Genomic DNA, 14,195 nt, shown 5'->3' with positions numbered 1-14,195 from the left:
AGGATATGCCCGGAAATGCAAACTTTCTCTTAGTAACTTTGGGCTGTAAAGCTCTGTTCTCACAAATTTGATGCAGTATCTCTTCAGTAGTTACAAGGATGTAGCCAGACAGGGGGTCCCCCCCCCCCCACTGTTCTCTCAACGCCATGCATCACATAAATAAAGTTACACATGAACTAGCTGCCATGTAGTGAACCTGAAAAGTTTTTGATATTCAATCATATGACGAAAAATGAATATGCACTATCAACAGTCAACAATGCCATAGATATATTTAATCATCATCAGTTATTCTGCTGCACAAATAGTAAAACTCAACTTCTGCTTGTACTACCTCAGTTCTTAATCTAGTTCATCCACCATCTTCCAATTTAATTCGGCTGCATTCCAATACCTTTGTTTTACATTTGTTGATATTCATCTCATAACCCCTTTGAAGGGCACTGTGTATTTTGCACAATTGTTCTTCCAAAAGTCTTTTGCTTCTCTGACACAATTACAGTGTCATTGACAAACTTAAAATTTTTATTTCTTCTCCCTCATCTTAAATTCCCTTTCCAAATTTATAACTGTGGTGGGCATTTTAAATAAAAAACAAGTAATGATAAAACAAATATAAACTAATAGTGAAAGCAGCGATGTTTATGTTGTTGTGTTAATGAAGTGACTTCATGTTAATGTCACTTTCTTGGGCAAATGACTTAAAAGATAATCTCTTGGACTAAACTGTTTCAACTCAAACATAAATATGGTGAGAAAAGTGGTGAATTCTTTCAAAATTAAAAAAAAAAAACATTGCAAAGCCAAAACAAGCTATGCTTGATGAAGGCTTGCTATGTTTCAGGACAATACGTGTGTGGTATATGATGCTATGAAAGCTATCAAGCTTAAGTTCTTTTTTGTGTGTGTCTGTCGATGATTAAACTCTTCTGCTTTTTGGTGAGTGGTCTCCTTTATTCCTAAAGGATTTATATTGTACCAGAACATATCTTCTAAAGTATATGTTACATATGTCATGAAATAGCACTGATATTTCTGCAAGTGCCAGTGCATTAAAACTTATCACAGCTGTTCGGTAAGTTGATGTATTTGCAGCTCTACTGAGTGGTATTCAGATTGTTTCTAGACTGTTACTCTATGAAGAATTACATTAGGAACATAGACAATACAACTGAAAGGGAATCAGAGTAGTGCTCAGACAGCTTAGTAATTTGTTCTTGAATTTTCTTTTGTCACAGTATGTTTTGGTTCAAATTGATCTGGAATTTGTGACACACAGGATGACTGTTCAGCTGATAATTTTTTTTAAATATGGGAGAGATTCATAAGGGATCGTAGGTGCTTGGTATGTCATGGGTCAAAGAAGTATCACTTCAAATTTTCATACAACTATTTATATATTATTGAAAGAATGTGGAAAGAGTAAAAGCTACAATATCCTTATTAAAGACTTTTAAAAATTTGAGAATTTGTTTCTAAGCTTCACTGGCTATTTCACACTGTTCAAGAAAGAACAAATTTCAAACAACAAGTAATTACTAAATAAAAAATTATAATTCATTCTATATAATAAAAAAACTTTTAATGGCTAAGTGAGGTTCCAAGTTAATGTAATTTTAAAAAGTGAGCAATGTAGGAAGTTTCAATTTCCTTCAGATGAAACATATTTACATTAGTCTTAATCCATAGTTATTTGGTTACAGTTTGATTAAGTGGTCCTTCTCTATTTTACTCATACATAAAACAGAAAAGCATTTGACTTATGAATGAAATGACTTCAGTCAATATTTAAACTTGTTGATTACTTCCATAAGATGAAAGAGGTTGCTATTATGTACATATTACAGCAATGTGATGGTTGTGCGATTATAATACATAGGTGCGGGTGAAAATACTGGAAAACATGCTCTACATCATGCGTAGAAATGTTACAATATTTTGCATCCATTGCTGAAGTGATGCTGGAACAGAAAGAAGAAGGAATATACAATATGACATAGTCATTAAAATACAATCATAAAAACTTAAGTTTTCTGCTATACTGTAGTTTACTTTAGGTTCCATTAGCTTTCATATGGTTTCAAAAGTAAGAGCTGCATTCTACTGCCACAAAAGAAGAAAAGATTAACGCTGATGTACTTCCACATTGTGGGCTTAAGTCACCCAAAATTATCCTTATCAATTCTTGTTCCACCACCAAACTGACTTGTGAATGCCCAGATGACACCAACTTAATAAAAGTGTGTGCATTAACACAATCACAAAAATTGTATCTCTTTCTTTCCTTTCTTTTTATTGTGTGTGCCTTTGTAGTGCTGTGTTCGATGAAAAATGAATTTCACTTTGAAACATACATTCACTGTGGTGAATGCAAACGGTATAGCTTTGAAATACTTTATTGTACATTTAAACAGTTTGTCTTATAGTGGGAGTCCTGGTTTAGTATATATTTTCTGCAACATAGCACAAGTACAATCCTCTCATAAATACATATTCCTAAAATGTCGAATTTATAGTTGGTATAGTATGTTCTGTATGGATAAATTTGTTCTTTCATCAACACAATAAGACAACTGCCATTTCAGTAGTACTGTAATGTTCTGTTTAGATCTGTGATTGTGACTTTGTAGAGATACTGTAAGGAGGAGGTTGAAGGATGTGGAACAATGAAACAAAATAGTAAATATATGTATGCATGATGCAAGCAACAATAACTATTTCAATGGTTCTGATATTGACAGAAAAAATATTACAAACCAATGTCCAAATTATGTGTATATGTTCAAACTTGATAGCCAAGCTGACTGTATTGTATTAATGACATTTTTACACTGCTTTATAGTGTTAATCTAATTCAGACTTTCAGTCCAGCAAAACTTTGTGATGAACCAGGAAGCCGGAAACAGTGTGATGTAAAGAAACAAGTGACAAAGGCTCTGTCATGACTGAGGACCTTTTTTCGTGAGATAGTCATAAAATTTTAATTATTGTTTCAGAAAATGTAGTTAAATAATAATTTGTTTGTTTGCAGTATATCCTCCCAGTCCTGTTACATACTGAAATCACTGTGCTACAGTACCATAGCACATCACCAGAACATGAGCCAGATCACAATGGTGCGGTTCATCTCCACTTTGTCAGTAGACTACACCATTTTGTTTTGCGCACTCTACCAGTGTGCTTCAGTACTTTCCAACAATGATTTCATTGTGTACCAGGACTGCAGACTTGCACCTGCAAAGAAGAAAGAAATACATTACCTAAATTTATTTTTGAAAGGTGTCAGTTAAAACATTATGAGTAAATCTGGTATTCACGTGGTGTGTGTTGCCGCAGCATTTAATTCCTTCTTATCTGTTGCAAACCATAGCATAACTGTATCATAAGATTGGTAAGGAACTTCTGACACACCAGTTGTCCAAATGTGTAATTAAATTTATTTGGAGACACGTATTTCTCAAAGACACAATTCCATCATCAAGAAGCATACTCTGTTAGTGCCACCAGTAATTATGAACACTATACCATGGTATGTATTAGGTTTTACATGTGTGACAGTGCATGTTTGTCATGTGTTTATCTTTGATTCTGCCTAATGGCGACAAGGAATGTGGGATAAATTGGCCAGCATGTGAAAATTGCCCATTGCATATTTTTGGCCATGAACAGTGCTGCTGCCTGCTGAGAACTGGTCAGACTTGATCTAACATACACCTTCAGTTTGACAGAGGAAGCTTGTCCTACTATTTTTGAGTAAATATTTTCTAATTTTCAGTTGTCTGATGTAAGGTAAGTCACTTATATTGTTCTTGTTATCTCAATTATATGCTGAATAATATTTTTTTACAATATGAGTGTGTAAACCATGCCTTTTGGGCTACAAATGCAGTTCCTTTTTGCTTCTTTCAGTGTGATGGTTTGCTCTGTGAACAACTAATGCTGAAAAGGTGACAAATCGAGAAGAGTGACCACGCTACTTGGAAAGAGTGGTCAAGATTTCTACTCCAATAACAGTTACTTCCACATATCAAAAACAATACTATAGATGAGATTGACTTTTAAGCTCTTTTATATACAAAGCTGCCATCCATCATTCGATCCCTCTAAACGATTTTAAGTTAATTAATGTATAATAATTAAAACCGCCGCTGTTCTGTTATATTTGGTGTAATATAAACACGACTGAAAACGGTCTGCTGCAGGCGTTTGGGATTATTTCTGATATTAGGGCATCAAATTGCCTAGTAAATACGATCGGAATTCAGAACAATGACTGTGGCATCCTGTTGCGATGGCACATTACCTGCTTCGGTAGGGGAAAATGGACACTATGTAAGCCTTCAGAAAAATGGATATAGTTCCTATATATTTTTTTCCATTTTCACTTAAAAATACGTGGTGTGCTATAACACATTCCTTTTGAATCGCCACTATACGTCACGTTTTTCTAGTACTTGATAGTGGGATCGTGTGTTGTTGAAATATGTTGTGTTTTTAAATTAAATATATGACGCATTTGAGCACTGGTGCGTCTTAATTTACGTTTGTCTTTCTTTCCTCGACAGAGCTCTACTGCGCCAGCCTTTACGATGGGCAAATTTTGTGATCATGGGTATACATAAGATCGTATCCTCACGCAAGGTTGGGAAAATTCATCAGCATCAATTTTTACCCCCTGGCAGCTCAGTAAAAAGCGCGGAACGCGGCGTCTCATTTTTGTATTTCGCTTCGCGGCGCACATTCTCGGCGGTGACGAAGGAGCGGGGGCCTCAGTCGACGACTTGGACGGTGGCGTAGGCGCTGAAGGTGACCTTCTTGGGCTCGGCGCGGGAGTCGGGGCGGCGCGCCTTCTTGATGACGGACTTGAGGCGGTGTCCGCCGGCGCCGGCCAGCAAGTTCTCCGCCGAGCGGAAGACGTCGGGCGTGCTGCGCCTGCGCGCCGCCGTGCCGTACAGCGAGCACTGCTGCTGCTGGAGGTGGTGCTGGGGGTGGCCGCCGCCCCCGCCTCCGCCGCCCCCCACGGCGTCGCGCAGCCGCTGCGACAGGCCGCCCAGGAACCTGGCCGCCTCGGCGTAGCGGCTGCTGGCGGCTGCGGCAGCCGCGGCTCGCCTCGGCCTCGGCGGAGACTTGCTGCGGCTGCGCGGCTGCGCATGCGCCTGCGGCTGGGCGCACCACGCGCTGCCGCGCACCACCGTGTACTGCGGCCACGCGCTGCTGGGAGACACCAGCTGCCCGCGCAGGACCTGCCCACACACACACACACACACACATCTACATCTACATCCATACTCCGGCAATCCACCACACAGTGCGTGGCGGAGAGTACCTCGTACCACAACTAGCATCTTCTCTCCCTGTTCTACTCCCAAACAGAACGAGGGAAAAATGACTACCTATATGCCTCTGTACGAGCCCTAATCTCTCTTATCTTATCTTTGTGGTCTTTCCGCGAAATGTAAGTTGGCGGCAGTAAAATTGTACTGCAGTCAGCCTCAAATGCTGGTTCTCTAAATTTCCCCAGTAGCGATGCACGAAAAGAACGCCTCCTTTCCTCTAGAGCAGGGCCGGCCAGAAATTCTGCACGCGTGCGGTGCTCCTGCACATGTGCAACTTCCGGGTCACAGCGTGCACGCCGCAGCCGTCAGCGTTCATGTAGTCCATGTTTCTACGCACAGATGTCGCTTTATCCATTTGCTGGGATACTCTGTACCGGCACATTCTAGTGCTCCTTCCACAGCTTGCAAGCCAACCATGGGAAGGTATTTCGCGTATACTGTCACAGTCTACTCATTGAGACGTCTACTTTTATTTTAACAGTTTAACCCAGTGAGACAAGTAATACAGTTAATAACCGTGGGTTTTTATTAAGGCAGCTTGACTGACGGCACGTAAATACGAGTAATGTTGTTGATCTAGTATTTAATAAAGAGAGCACTTAGTGACTTCCAACGAACCTTATTCATGATTTCAAATAACATTAAACTAATGCAAGGTTTCCTATAACTAATTCTCGGTGCCCTCAGTTACACCCACATAATTTCTGTCTCACTGACCTCTGAACAGAATGCTGTCTCACTGACCTCTGAACAGAATGATAACCGCAGACCTCTCGATGATCACCTGTTTTTTCAATACCATTATTGCTATATCTTTCATCAGTTACCTCTGAAATCTGCATAATAACCGACAATTAGATGAATGTTATGTTTTATCGACTTCAGCTGAGCGTAGCCCTTCACACATTTAAAAAAACCCTAAATGTAAGTATACATTGGAACAATCGGTTTAATGACCAACTTCCCTGATAATAATGTAACATGGAGCAGAAAGCGGCAATAATGCACAGTTAGTAAACAATAATTTTTAATTATGAAAGGAACAAATCCAAACACGTTTATCACTGGTCGTGAGAAATGATAATAGAGTTGATGTGTCTTATTCATTTTCTTAAGGACATTTAATTTTGCTTGCCGTTCTTCACTGTTGAGTACACTACACTCGCCTTTGTGATATGTATTGTACTATCTTTCAATTGAAGACTTACGCTGGCCGCCTATTATTCGGCGGCACAGCAAACACTGTGAGTTTTCACCAACGGCTACAAAAAAGAATTGCAGTTCCCAGTCATTTTTAAACGACTGAGAACATAGATCTCCCGTCCTTTGCTTTTTCACAGTACCTGCCATTTCTCAGTACTTCTCTGTTAAGGTTACGGTTACCAGGGGTAAACGAGACTTGGTATGTTGCGCTCTTGCTTGTACCACATAAACAGGGAAGGACACATGTCTAATAACAGATGTCGCTGTCGCTCGCTGTCGCACACGTGCGCACGTGTGCAGCACTTCCGCACGTCTGCACACTGTGCAGCGTTTGGCCGGCCCTGCTCTAGAAACTCCCACCCGAGTTCCTGAAGCATTTCCGTAACACTCGCGTGATGATCAAACCTAACAGTAACAAATCTAGCAGCCCGCCTCTGAATTGCCTCTATGTCCTCCCTCAATCCGACCTGATAGGGATGCCGAACGCTCGAGCAGTACACAAGAATAGGTCGTATTAGTGTTTTAAAAGCGGTCTCCTTTACAGATGAAGCACATCTTCCCAAAATTCTACCAATGAACCGAAGGCGACTATCTGCCTTCCCCACAACTGCCATTACATGCTTGTCCCACTTCATATCGCTCTGCAATGTTACGCCCAAATATTTAATCGACGTGACTGTGTCAAGCGCTACACTACTAATGGAGTATTCAAACATCACAGAATTCTTTTTCCTATTCATCTGCATTAATTTACATTTATCTATATTTAAAGTTAGCTGCCATTGTATACACCAATCACAAATCCTGTCCAAGTCATCTTGTATCCTCCTACAGTCACTCAACGACGACACCTTCCCGTACACCACAGCATCATCGGCAAACAGCCGCACATTGCTATCCACCATATTCAAAAGATCATTTATGTAGATAGGAAACAACAGTGGACCTACCACACTTCCCTGGGGCACTCCATATGATAACCTCACCTCCGATGAACACTCACCATCGAGGACAACGCACTGGGTTCTATTACTTAAGAAGTCACGTCGCGAGACGGACAGCTGGCGCTCCCTCCACTGTACAACCGATACTGGAACATTTCTGCTCTTACGTGTCGTACGATTTAAAAAACTGAAGGGTCACGTTTTTGAAACTCCGCCAGTCCGACGCAGAAGTGTGAAATTCGGCTACATGTACAGCTGCGTTTACCAGAACTATGGTTCGGTAGTTTTAGAGCACTACATAAATGATTTAGTAAATGGTAGGATTTCCGGGAGTGTTGGTAGCATTGGTAGGGGAAGAAAAACAAATCAGTGTGTGAGAGAGAAACTGAAAGTCGATGACTTCGCTTTGTGTTTTGTTTGTTTGTTTTGCATATTATTGGAAACATACATCGTTCATTATTAGTCCACTGTGTATTTTATGCCCTTGCAGAATATAAATTGCATCAGTTCTGGGTTTTATGTAATCACAGCAATTGCTTTTGATGCAAGTACAGCTTCCATGCGCACACACACACACACACACACACACACACACACACACACACACACACACACACACACACATATATATATATATATATATATATATATATATATATATATGGTGAGTCACCTAACGTTACCGCTGGATATATTTCGTAAACCACATCAAATACTGACGAACCGATTCCACAGACCGAACGTGAGGAGAGGGGCTAGTGTAATTGTTTAATACAAACCATACAAAAATGCACGGAAGTATGTTTTTTAACACAAACCTACGTTTTTTTTAAATGGAACCACGTTAGTTTTGTTAGCACATCTGAACATATAAACAAAAACGTAATCAGTGCCGTTTGTTGCATTGTAAAATGTTATTTAGATCCGGAGATATTGTAACCTAAAGTTGACGCTTGAAACCTACGACGTTCAGTTGCGTGTTGTAACAAACACGGGCCACGGTCGGCGAGCAGCATCTGCAAGGACATGTTTACGATGCCGACCGTGTTTACGAGTGTGGCTGTAGTGCACTGTTGTGGTTTGGTCTAGCTGTCGCAGTGTCCGCATGTAGCGCTTGCTGCTATTGTTATTCTGCATTCGTCTCCGCACGCAGATCAACTGTAGTACACCGTGTTAGCAGACGTCTGTGATAGTGTAGTGTTGTAGGAACTGTGACCATGGTGTATTCGAACTCTGAAAAGGCGGAGATGATACTCATCTATGGCGAGTGTCGACGAAATGCAGCTGAAGCCTGCAGGGTGTATGCAGAACGGTACCCGGACAGAGAGCATCCAACGTGCCGCACATTGCAAAACATCTACCGCCAACTGTATGCAGCAGGTATGGTCGTAGCACGCAAACGGGTCCGTAACAGGCCCGTCACAGGAGAAGCGGGTGCAGTTGGTTTGTTAGCTGCTGTTGGCATGAACCCACACATGAGTACACGGGACATTGCGAGAGCCGGTGGACTGAGTCAAAGTAGTGTCATGCGCATACTGCATCGTCACCGCTTTCACCTGTTTCATGTGTCGCTACATCAGCAATTACATGGTGATGACTTTAATCATCGAGTGCAATTCTGTCAATGGGCATTAACAGAGAATGCGTTGCAGTTTTACCTGTTTACCGATGAAGCGGGTTTCACAAACCACGGAGCAGTGAATCTATGGAACATGCATTACTGGTGCGTGGACAATCCTCGTTGGCTCAGACAGGTTGAACGACAGCGACCGTGGACTATAAATGTATGGTGCGGAATCATTGGCGACCACCTCTTTGGTCCTCACTTCATTGCAGGGGCCCAAACAGCTGCAACATACATAGCGTTTCTACAGAATGATCTGCCAGCGTTGCTCGAAGATGTCCCACCGGAAACGCGTCGACGTATGTGGTATCAGCATGATGGTGCACCTGCACATTCCGCAATTAACACTAGGCTGACCCTTGACAGGATGTTCGACGGGCGTTTCATAGGACGTGGAGGACGCATTAATTGGCCAGCCCGTTCTCCTGATCTTACCCCTCTGGACTTCTTTTTGTGGGGTATGTTAAAAGAGAATGTGTACCGTGATATGCCTACAACTCCAGAGGATATGAAACAACGTATTGTGGCAGCCTGCGGCGACATTACACCAGATGTACTGCGGCGTGTACGACCTTCATTAAGCCAGAGATTGCAATTGTGTGCAGCAAATGATGGCCACCACATTGAATATCTATTGGCCTGACATGTCGGGACACACTCTATTCCACTCCGTAATTGAAAACGGAAACCACGTGTGTACGTGTACCTCACCCCTCATGGTAACGTACATGTGCGTCAGTGAAAAAGACCAATAAAAAGGTGTTAGCATGTGGGCGTAATGTGCTGTTCCAGTCTCTTCTGTACCTAAGGTCCATCACCGTTCCCTTTGGATCCCTACGTAATTCGGTGCTCTCCGATACACACGATCGAACAGCGGAGGAGTGGTACTCAAGCGTCAATTTTAGGTTACAATATCTCCGGATGTAATTAACATTTTACAATGCAACAAACGGCACTGATTACGTATTTGTTTATATGTTCAGATGTGCTAAGAAAACTAACGGGGTTCCATTTAAAAAAACGTAGGTTTGTGTTAAAAAACATACTTCCGTGCATTTTTTTATGGTTTGTATTAACCAGTTACACTAGCCCCTCTCCTCCCGTTCGGTCTGTGGAATCGATTCGTCAGTATTTGATGTGGTTTACGAAATATATCCAGCGGTAATGTTAGGTGACTCACCCTGTATATGAGTGTATGCATGCATGGAAGGTGTACTTGTAGCCTCGGTCAGATAAGATCGTAACTGCATTACCTGTATGTTAATTGAGTTGCTTACCTATTGGGCGTTATCTCATTTTTATCGCTTTGTATGCATATACGACCAGTGTCCCACTGTATTCCCCGAGAAATTGGAGGCTGTGAACGATCTAAAAACTGACACAGGATATATACAGGGCAGTGTAACCTACGGAACTTTTTCTTCTACATAGTTATCCTCCTAAATATAAACAGTGTTTATGGTATAATTGAAATCTTCGATGATTTGTAATGTGGAACCAAGGGATATTATGGTATAAATTAAAAATGAACACAGATTTATCACTTAGCACTAGAAAATGCAATACCTTCAAAAACAAAAAAACAAAAACCGCAGTATCCTCAAAAAAAGTAAGACAAAAGAGGTGAACAAAAAAATCTCAAACGTTTTTCATCATGATATATATATATAATTATTTCTCATCATGACACACTCATATGTATATATATCACGATCCAATTGAACGTTTTACATCATGATCTGTATGAGATTTTTTTGTTCACCTCTTTTGTTTTACATCTATTGAGGATACTGCGGTTTTTTTTTTTTTTTTTGAGGATATTTCATTTTCTAGTGCGAAGTGATAAATCTGTGTTCTCTTTTAATTTATACTATAATATCCCTCTGTTTCACATTACAAATCAACAATTTTTGGATAAAACCTGAATTAGACATCGGCGATTTCAGTTATTCCATAAATACCGATTGTATTTAAGTAACAGGCAGCAGAATAACTATGTAGAAGAAAACGCTCCGTACGTTACACTGCCCTTTATATCTGATCGAGGGTACAAGGAATACTGCTGTCGACTACGATTATTTATGATAGTCTACGGTAGCCTACTGCAGTTTAAGAACTCTAGTTACACGTCTACAGCCATCCTCTGTGATCGCGAAAAAGAGCGGCGCCCTGCAACATCACCCACAGGCTCAGTGACACTTCAAACAGCAAGGTGTTGACATATGTGAAAAAGGTCAGAGGTGTAAGGTGGGTTAATGATGTCAAGTTTGCATCAAATTTCACCACACTTCTGCCCAATACCATTCTGAACGTGTCACCTGATAGGAAGGTCGTCACAACCACTCTTGGCCATTATTCACGCTTTTTTGACGGCCGTGCGATGAAGTTTATAGCGGCGACACTCAGCGTTGAAATCACGCAGTTTTGCTATGTGTGGTCGAGGAAAATATTTCAGACACAGCATCGCTCAGAATCGACACGAAAAGCCCTAGGAGGAGGCATAAAGGGCGTCGATAAAACCCCTTGGGGCGTTCATTTGCACACATTTCGTGGTTGAAAACAGCAATTTGGAGTGATGTGCAACATAATGACGTTGCTGACAATCTTTGACATTGCTGACATCCACCGGACGATTCAACTCTACTCTAAGGACGCTGTGGTGCTGTAACCCAATTGAAAGTGAGTTGACTCCTTTGGAATTCAGCGCTGTCGCAATCTTTGCTCTGATATGCAGGGAGTAATCACTACCGAATGTCCAAAACCATTTGACGAAATTTGAACACGATCCGAAGCAACGAAGGGTGTTTAGGTTTTTTTTCAGCCCTCTTGTTTGCGCAGTCATGTCGCGTGATCATGGGGGTGGGGGTGGAGGGTGGGTGGGTGGGGGGCGATATTGACACGTGACATGCATGGGGGAAAAAAAGGCAGAGGGTTCCTCTAAGACTCTCCAGATACACAACACACTTGGTGCAACCCGTGGACATTTGTTGGGCACTTTAAAAATGTTCCCGTGCAGAAACAACCATTCAACAACCTGATTCCTGGATGCCGACATGACAGGCATCCCTTTCGGCAATCTTCAGATTCTGCATGCCCACGAGCAGACGCTACAACAGCTGTGTAGCGCTACATAGCTGTAGGATATCGAAGGGATTGTCTGCCCACAGGCACCTAAGAATCTGTCAAGAGTTGTCTCCGTATAGGTACATTTTTTAAATGCTCAAGAAAGGTGCGTCAGTGGCGCCAAGGGTGTTACCAAACTTGGGGAGCCACAGAAAGAACCTTTGCATTTTTTTTTTTTTAATGGATATGTCAATGTTACACCCCGCCATATGAGCACACCACAAAGTGCGAGAACCAGGAGTTGAAACACCCCAAAAGCTCTTTGCTGCTTCGAATCACGTTTAAATTTCATCGAATGAGTTTGAAAGGTCCCTAGTGGTTTCACCATGTATACCAGAGCAAAAATTGCAGTCGCGTTAAACTCCAAAGGGGTCAGCTCACTCTCAATTTGATTACAGCCCTAAGATGTCCTTCGTAAAGGATTGAACCTTCCGGAGGGTGTCAGCAATGTCAAGGATTGTGAACAACGTCATTCTGTTGCACATCACTCCAAACTGCTGTTTCTGACCGCGCAATGTGTGTAAGCAAACGCCCCAGGGGAAGGGGCGGTTTCATCGACGCCTTTTTACCACGTCCGGAGGCCTCTTATCATCGATTCTGAGCGGTCGTGTCTCTGAAACGTTTTTCTCAGCTATCCATAAGAAAACCACGTGATTTCAACTTGCTGTTCTGAACTCCGTCGCAGAGGCACCAAAAAAAAGGGGTGAAATGTTGGCAAGAGGGCATGTGTCGATCTTCCCATCGTGTGACTCTTTCACGGTGGCGTTGGGCAGAAGTAGGGAGCAATTTTGTGCCAATGGCACATCGATAACCCACAGCAGAGTTCAGGTGAACTTCCGAGCTTTGGTCTTTTCCTGCACGGGACAGGTGAAAATGTGTACACTGACCGGGCCTCGAACTCGGGATCTCTTGCTTACGTGGCAGACGCTCTATCCGACTGAACCATCGAGCACAGAGAGGGTAGTGCGAGTGCAGTGATTTCTCCTTGGCACGCTCCCTGTGAGACCCACATTTACAACTTGTTGGCCACACACTACGTTTGTAGATCCCGGGTTCGAGTCCCGGTTGGGGCACACATTTTCAACCGTCCCCGTTGATATTTATCAACGCCTGTAAGCAGCTAAAATGGTCTGGATTTCATTGTAATTTCATTAAAGAGGAAGGTTGTAGGCATCTTTGCGCCAAATTTCTGCATCGCAATGGGAGCAATTACGGAGTTTCGAAAAGTAGTCCTTTAATTATGCTGACTGATGTACTTTGAATCGCAGTATAGTATTGTGCAACGTCGCTACGGGATACTCAGACGGATGCATCTGAGTGTTTTTAGCAACACATACAGAAAAAATGGGCAAACCTTACGCACATCAACAAGTAGCATGCCACTGGTAGAAACACTACAAGACAACTTTTTAGTGTGACCCTGCCTTTATTTTATTAAACATTTATGCTTTCGATAGTTCTACATATAAGTATGTAGATAGAAACTCCGTAGGTCGCATATTATTTGATTTATTGAGTAGCTCCGTTCGTCATTCGCGAGCATCCTCAGATATGTGGTACTTATAGTTTATAGCAACACGTGTGATTAAGTTAACCACAAACACTCGATTTAAAGAAACGTTTTCGGTTCGGTTGCTCAGCCATCAACTGCGAAATTAACATTGACGTACGACTCTACTTTTATGCATTTTCTGATGAGAAACTTCTTTGGTTAAGATAATAGCTGTTGTCGATGTGCCGGTTTCCGCGTTGTTAATGAAAGTTAGGAAACGAGATCGTGTTTATATTGAAAGGAAAAAAAAAAAAAAAAAAAAAGGGGTTCAAATGGCTCTGAGCACTATGGGACTTAACATCTCAGGTCATCAGTCCCCTAGACTTAGAACTACTTAAACCTAACTAACCTAAGGACAGTACACATATCCATGCCCGAGGCAGGATTCGAACCTGCGACCGTAGCAGCAGCGC

At 41.9% G+C, this 14,195-nt stretch overlaps 1 protein-coding gene across 1 annotated transcript in view; it reads right to left on the bottom strand.

Moving 5' to 3' along the window:
- Positions 1–1,378: 1,378 nt before the first annotated feature.
- Positions 1,379–14,195, bottom strand: part of LOC126204145 (serine/arginine repetitive matrix protein 1-like) — a 410,265-nt gene continuing 397,448 nt past the window's right edge. The window contains exon 5 of the mRNA XM_049938554.1: positions 1,379–5,243. Coding sequence (XP_049794511.1) covers positions 4,770–5,243 — 474 coding nt within the window. The 3' untranslated portion in view covers positions 1,379–4,769. The remainder of the gene's footprint in view (positions 5,244–14,195) is intronic.

The sequence above is a fragment of the Schistocerca nitens genome, chromosome 9 (genome assembly GCF_023898315.1).
Source record: "Schistocerca nitens isolate TAMUIC-IGC-003100 chromosome 9, iqSchNite1.1, whole genome shotgun sequence".
Classification (NCBI taxonomy): domain Eukaryota; kingdom Metazoa; phylum Arthropoda; class Insecta; order Orthoptera; family Acrididae; genus Schistocerca; species Schistocerca nitens.
Note: the sequence above shows the minus strand (reverse complement) of the source record. Positions and strands in the feature narration are given on the sequence as shown.